Below are 7,649 nucleotides of genomic sequence, written 5' to 3'. Positions count from 1 at the left end.
GGGTTGCCCATCAAAGACCTGCAGGATCTGACGGCTGCAGATTAAAAAGCAAACAGCTGTTGGAAATTTTTTGTTTATCTGCCCCACCACCTCCCTCCCCCACCCCCACCCCACCTCAACCCCACATCCTTTCTCTGCTCCCTACACTCCTCCTGTTCCCTGACATTTTTAGGCTCATAATGCAACATTATAGGAACAAAGTGTCCTCAAACCTTTAGGAGTGATGTTAACAGATTGATGAACGTATCCAGCGTGTAACCTTCAAACAGGTGTAGCTCCGCAGCAGGTCAAACACTGATAAGCAGCGAGCAAAAGCCGCCCACTATAATGAATATCATATCCTGCTGATGTGACTGCTAAAGCTTGAAATGCATTCGTGATAATGAATAAGCAGACAACTTTTTTTTCCTCTGCGGGAAGGTCACAGAAACACGGCTGAATACATTAACTGATCCACAACAGATAGATTCTCACACATGGGAATCATTCCTCAACATATGAACTTCTATTCATATAACACTTGTGCATTCAACATCTCTTTTTTACTGGGCTGATCAAAGTGGTGTGAAACTCTTCATCTGCTTTCCAAGACTAACAGATTGCAGGCAAATGTTTCCCCTTGCAGAAATAAAACCTCTTACGCAAGACGCCGGTGTGATTCTGTCTGTGGTGCTGAATCCAGCTGGATTCTTGGGTGTTGAAACAGGGTGCAGGACAACTTGATGACAGCACACATGTAGAGCCGAGTCAGGGGAAAAACTAAAGCACAGTCAGAGCCTCTGCTTTCCCAAAGCACTTGCAGGGCGTGATGTGATGCGATGCCCCCACCTCCCTCCCTCCTGCCTCCTCCCTCCCTCCCTCTCTGCCCCCCAGCTCAGAAAGAGTTTGCAAGCCCCGCAGCTTTCTCATGGCTCCTCCACAATGGCATGTTTGGTAGCTGCCCGTCGGCATTGCTTAATTAGGCGAGGAGTTGATTAATTTGCACTAATTGACAGCTAATTTAAGGACTCAGGGCACATCGGATTGGCACAGAGGCTATGTGAGGTCAAAGCAACGCACTGCAGAAGGATGGATGGATGGATGGATGGAAGGATGGATGGATGGATGGATGGAGGAACTCTGATTTCCCCCCCCCTCCCTCCATATGGATGACCAGCTCTGCGGGGACTGACCTGTTTCTTGTAAAGGCTCTCTGGCTGCAGGGAGGCTGCGGGTGACAGGCAGCCACCAGTGCGTGCACCATATTGAGGATGTCAGGTCGCTTACCATGTCAGCGCTCAGCAGACTGAATGTGGATCAAGTCAACAAGTGTCCACACACAACCAGTCCCAGTGACAACAGGTCACCTTCAGTACTTACAGTCACAAACACCTAGAGAATAGTATTTCATTTTCTTTTAAAAGGGTTTAGAAGTTGCAGTGATGGGATGTAGGCCTAATTCATTCACTCAAGCACTGCAGGCAGGGGCGGACTATCAGACAGATGTGCCACATAAGAACAAGACACACACACCTTATGGATGTTTAGCCTCTTTTTGTATCACCAGTTTGCATTTCTTTGTAGTTGCAATGCATCTTTTTGTCATTTTGTGTCTCTTTGACGTAATGAGGTCATTTTCTGTCTCTTTGAAGTAATATAGTGTCTTTCTTAGTTATTTTGTGTCTCTTTGACGTAATGAGGTATCTCTTTTGGTCATTTTGTGTCTCCTTGAAGTAATATAGTGTCTTAGTTATTTTGTGTCTCTTTGACATAATAAAGTGTCCTTTTTGGTCATTTTGTGTCTCTTTGACGTAATGAGGTGTCTTTTTTGGTTATTTTGTGTCTCCTTGAAGTAATATAGTGTCTTAGTTATTTTGTGTCTCTGACATAATAAAGTGTTCTTTTTGGTTATTTTGTGTCTCTTTGACGTAATGAGGTGTCTTTTTTGGTCATTTTGTGTCTCTTTGGGGTAATATAATTTTTTTTCAGTCATTTTGTCTCTGTTTGGGGTAATATATTGTCTTTTTTGGCAATTTTGTGTCTCATATGGGTAATATCGTGTCTTTTTCGGTCATTTTGTCTCCCTTTGAAGTAATATTGTGTCTTTTTTGGTCATTTTGTGTCTCTTTGAGGTTGTGTTTTCCATTTTTGTAGTCATTTTGTGTCTCTTCACAGTTATTTCGCATCTCTTTGTTGTTAATTTGAGTCTCTTCCTGGTCAGTATGAGTTAATTTGAGTGACATTTTGTAGGTGAGGGCCAGGGGGACCCCCTTGCACTTTTGGCCCGTGGGCCAGTGCGCAGTAATACTTCCATGATTGTAGACTACTTAAATTCAATTCTTTTTTTTTTTGAATTATTCTTTTTTTTTTTTTAAAGATTATTTTTGTGGGCTTTTGCCTTTAATGACAGGACAGAGAGTGAAATGGGGAGACAGATAGAGAGAGTGGGGACTGACATGCAGCAAAGGGCCGTGAGTCGGATTCAAACCCGCGGCCGCTGCAGCGAGGCAGTGCCTCTGTACATGGGGCGCCGGCACTATCCACTATTCTACCGATGCCCCCTTAAGTTCAATTCTGAGGTACTTGTACTTCACTTGAGTACTTCTAAGTCATGCTGAGTATACTTACTTAACACTCCACTGCATTTCAGTGGTAATTTTTGTTGCACTGCATTTCACAGCTATAGTTACTTTACAAATTAATAATTTGCATACAAAACACATGATACATTGATATATGATTGATTTAACTATCAGCTGTACACGAAATAGTTTAAATCAGCTCTACCCCGACCAGTTACAATAGTAAAATGCTACATAGGCTACACATGCATTAGTAACAATCAAACATGACAACCTATATAATAAAACTATAAGAGCCATTTACCTGCAGAATGAGTACTGTTAAGAAAGAGGAGGTTCAGAAGGCGAGGTCTACTATCATGGGCATCGGTCAGAATACATCAGCCACTGAGCTCTCTTTTGCACACAAAGGTTTATTTCCAAAACTCAAATTGCAGTTAAACATAAAGAGGGAGGGGCACACATATATGGGAAAAAAAAATACAAAATCAGAACTTGAGTCAAATTAAACAAATGTGCAACTTAATAAGGATAAACAATGCTCTAAGTTAAACTAATAATGTACAGGATAAACTAAAGAGAAAGAAACTGCTTACCACCACTGCTGCCTCATGTGACGATGAAGAGTGACTGAAAAGGTGTTCAGGGTTAAAATAGGGTGACCAGGTGAACTCAATCAGGTTAATGAGTGAACAAAGAGTGAAAGGAACCAATCAGTGCTGAGCAAGGAAAGGAAAGGAGGTAAAGGAAGTGAGGTAAGTATGTAAAAGAGATTTTAGAAATAAAGGAAATAAGAATCTTTACTACAAGTACTTTACACTTATTTTGGTAATGATCCACTTAAATAACATTTTGAAATGGACTTTTACTTGTAATCATTAATGGGTTCCTGAAAGGGCCCACCGCCCAGGGCCAAAGTGTCAGGGGCCCCGTGAACTTCACCTGCAAAATGACACAGAAATTACCAACCAGGACGAAACTCAAAATAGCTGCAGAGACAAAGAAAACCACAGATGTAAAGGAACTGCAAACAGACACAAAAGAACTACAAAAAAAGTCACAAAATTACAGCAAAGAGACAAAACCACAAAAAGATGCATAACAGCTAAAGAAAGATGCAAAACAGCAACAAAATAGAGGTGAAACCATCACAAAGCGTGTCTTACTCCTGTGTCTTGAGGTGGTGGGGCCTTTCACATATCTGTACCCAGGGGCCCACTGTCTCAAAATCTGCCCATGCTAGTAACGGAGTATTTTTACAGTGTGGTATTGCTACTTTTACTTACACAAGGATCTGAATATTTCCTCAACTCTGGTTTGGCAGGGTTGATGTTGTTTATCCTTTCAACCTGGTAATAATGCAGTCATGAATGGTTGCAATGCATTAACAAGTACTGCTGAGGGAGGGTGGTGGTGATGTCACAATCTAATAAGTCATCACATCCATAGTAATTAACGTTAGTAAGTCATTAATAAAGTTAATAATTGTTCCACATGCTCTACAACTTTTGTTCAGAGGGTAGGTGGCAAAGTAAGAGTAATGCTGGAGGGGGAATTTTATAAGACTTGGCATCACAGAAGTTTATTTATCAATTGGTTATTGTTGCATCAGTATATATGTTATTAAACAATAATAAAGCCACTGGTTAATCATTATTTATAAACACTTTATAAAAGGGGGCTTTATTAGAATGCGGTATTTACCATGGTGTGGGGATTTTAGTGGGCTCTATGTGTGATTAATATGAAAGTGTATGTATGCTTAGTTGTGTATAGCAAATCTTCTAAACATTACATTGAGTTTTTCTGAAGACCCATGATAAATTTTATAGAGCAATTTGGCTGTTAAAGGTTTTTGATTCAGTTTGGGGTGTAGATATTTGGATCACCTATGGTGCTTTTACATGACCTACATCAGGTGTGTCAAACTTAATTTTTCCCCTTTCTTTGTGTGTATAATGTACAAGATTTGCAGCTATTTAAAAAGTAGATGTTAGCAGTTAGCAGCTAACTCAAAGAAGAAGAAAACTGGCTGAAAATGTCTGTAAGTAGGGAAGACAATGAGGTCTGGGAGCTCCTTACCCTCTGAGCAGGGCACGAGATTGGCTGCCATATAACAGAGATGGGAAATAATTGTTATTGACATGGTTATTGTTTATAAAGTGCTGCTGATACCTACGTTAAATGTCACACAAGAGGCTGACGCTGTTGTTACGTTGCACTTCTTGTGATTCTACAAATCACACAATGGAGGGGCATGATGCTGCCATAATTTGGTCCGGTGTAAAAATGCAAAGGCGGCATGAAGAAGGGACTTTGTAGCGGCCCTATAGTGCGATCTCTGTGTAAAAAGGGCAACTGTTTAACTTGCTCCTGAAACCTTGCATCAATATTAGGTGCATGTGCAAAGTCATCCAGTAGGCTGGATAGGACCCTATGGGGGGCCGGTGGTGGCCTACGGGCCATACCTTTGAAAACCCTGTCTTTTATATCTTTGGACAGAGCTAACATTAATTGTGCCTGCTACAGTAGCAGGCCATGGTGCATTCAAGGCTCCAGAAACTCCTCTCTCCCTGTCCCATGACACTTCAGCAGCCCACACTGAGGACGTCACTCTCTCTGAAACCCGCTGAACTGTTTAAATAATCCATATTTTTTAGAAGGGGTGAGCCAGGGTCCGCGTGAGAGGCAGGGGGTGAAGCCACTGAGGCAATGGCGGCCTCCGTCCGTGTGAATCGGAAAGACGATTAGGGGCTTATTAGCAGCCCGGGGAGAAGTGTAACTTGTTGGGAGTGAGCGGCCAGAGCCCCAGCGACATCTCCAGCCGAGAACAGTCCGAGGCATTGTCTTACCTAATTATGGCCGATGGACTTCTTTTTGTTTCCCATTCGGCATGCCTGTCTGATTCTCTTTTTGCCTGGCCGCTAGCTCCAACAACGCTGAAGTGTGCTAATTAGAAAAGAAATGGTCCTAGTAATTATGTCAGCTCTCATTAAAGGCGATGACAATGAGCAATATTATTTTTACGCAATGTTTTGTGTAGGGGACCCTGCTTCCAATGCTCATTAAACGGAAAACATGCCCTGGTAGCCGGGAAAGCACTCTCACGTCGGAGCTCCTGACATGTCCACAGTCGGAGAGGTGCTGCACTTTGTGGAGTGGCAGAGGCATGAAGTTAGTGCCCTAATTAAAAGTTAAGTCTCTATAAAAAAAAAAAAAGAAAAAGGAAAAGTTAGCTGCTCTGGCTGCAAACTTAATCATTCAAGGGGACTTTAAATAAAAGGCAATCATCTTTTCATTTTAAAACTTTATTATACAACTTCACAAATTGCAAAAAAATGTAAATCATGTTGAAAATAGAAATAAGAATAAATAGGGTACATTTAATCAGGGCAGCTCTACAAGCGACAGAGAAATTCAGTGAGAAGTAATAAATCATTTTAAAGTTTCTGTAAATGTGAAGGCATTTATTGACAATGACAGGTGCAACAGGTGCACACAAGACCTCACGTGAGAGCTTTCTGCTCCTATTTATGGTTTGAGTGCAAAGTCTTTGAATTTTGTTGTGAAGGTCTGAACATGTTCAGAGCACACTGGTAAACTCATAGATCTGATTCAGCTCGCAGTCCCACATTGCTTGTTGCTTGCAAAAAACAAACAAATAAAAAAATCACGTCACTTCTTGGGCCTCTCCAAGATGTTCAGAAACTTCCCCCTGGTCATTTCTCTGGCTGGAAAACAAGAAGACACATCACATTTTTAATTTACACCTCTTTACAGGTTAATTTTCTTCATTCTTATGCTTGTGAGAGACCGAGACTCCGGCTTGCTTCACACCCTTCCAACGATCCCTCATAAGTTGGTAAAATCAGTCAGTCTTCCACAACATTTGCCTGCAGCTCTAAGCACCTCAGAACTGTTGTTTAGTAATGCAAAGCATGTATTTAATATCTGCAGTGTCACACAGGGAGGTAATTTATACAAACATCTGTTCATTCAGGACATGGAAAACACGTAAAATGGAAGCGGAGCCACCAAGCAGTCTTGTGATTTGCTTGATTGCTGTTTCAATGTAGTGAAGTACAAGTGCTCAGACCTATGCATGCATGAAAGTGTGTGTTCGTGCGGATGCAAGATGAGTGAGAATAGAAGCAAAATGTCTCTATTAACCTCAACTTGTGATTATGGAGTATGGCCTTGTATAAGAAAGCGGGCAAATGGCAAGCAAAATAAGAATAAGAGTTCCACTTTAAAGGCAGAAGAGCAACATTCATTTAAGCAGTAAATACTGTTATGACCCCTCTGGGCTGGTGGTCTACAAGCCAAAGAGGTGGGAAGATAAATCTGAGGGGTTATTAGATGTTTAATGGAATAGGAAATACTGCAAAACATGTTTGCCTATACAAATTTATTTGTGTTATTTTTTAAACTTTTCTTAAGTTGCATTTTTTGTATGTTGGGGATAATTCTATTCATTCAAACTTGAAGAAAAAAAAAAAAACACGTTGCAGTTACGGTTTACATCCATGTCTGTCCAGACTCATATGTTGCTGTGATGAAGCTACATATTCTAAAACATGGATGCTTCACACACATCTTTAACCAGGCAGCACAGAAGATCTAGACCAGGGGTGGCCAACCTGCGGCTCGCGAGCCGCATGCGGCTCTTTGCCTATCAGTGTGCGGCTCTTCGATCCATTAATTAAAACCATCGGCGTGCGGCTCTTCCGTCATAAAAAAACAATCAATTTATTGTTATGAGTGCGTATGGCCCTTTAAGAAATGTAACAGGCTTAAGTGGAGCGAGAGGAGTGCGCATGGGCAGGTGAGAGGGTGTGGAGTTCGGGAGGAATGCAGGATGGCAGCGCGGTGGCGATATCGCACAACAAAAAATGGCAGGGAAGAAATGTGTGTCTTTGTGTGTGTGTGTGTGGAGAGAGTATGAGAGAGGGAGAGACTGTGTGTGGGTGTGTGTAGAGTATCTGGCACCAACGGTAGACCGCAGTAGGCTGCTACTTAAACACCACGGTACATGACCTCACGGTGCCACTACTGTGGGATAAGTTCAAAGTCCAATCAAAGGAGGGT

The 7,649-nt window shown here is 41.8% G+C and overlaps 1 protein-coding gene across 1 annotated transcript in view; it reads right to left on the bottom strand.

The window, feature by feature from the left end:
• Positions 1-5,853: 5,853 nt before the first annotated feature.
• Positions 5,854-7,649, bottom strand: part of lin52 (lin-52 DREAM MuvB core complex component) — an 18,653-nt gene continuing 16,857 nt past the window's right edge. The window contains exon 6 of the mRNA XM_050062687.1: positions 5,854-6,292. Coding sequence (XP_049918644.1) covers positions 6,237-6,292 — 56 coding nt within the window. The 3' untranslated portion in view covers positions 5,854-6,236. The remainder of the gene's footprint in view (positions 6,293-7,649) is intronic.

The sequence above is a fragment of the Epinephelus moara genome, chromosome 14 (assembly GCF_006386435.1).
Source record: "Epinephelus moara isolate mb chromosome 14, YSFRI_EMoa_1.0, whole genome shotgun sequence".
Classification (NCBI taxonomy): domain Eukaryota; kingdom Metazoa; phylum Chordata; class Actinopteri; order Perciformes; family Serranidae; genus Epinephelus; species Epinephelus moara.
The sequence above is the reverse complement of the archived record's forward strand: the minus strand, read 5'-3'. Positions and strand labels throughout refer to the sequence as shown.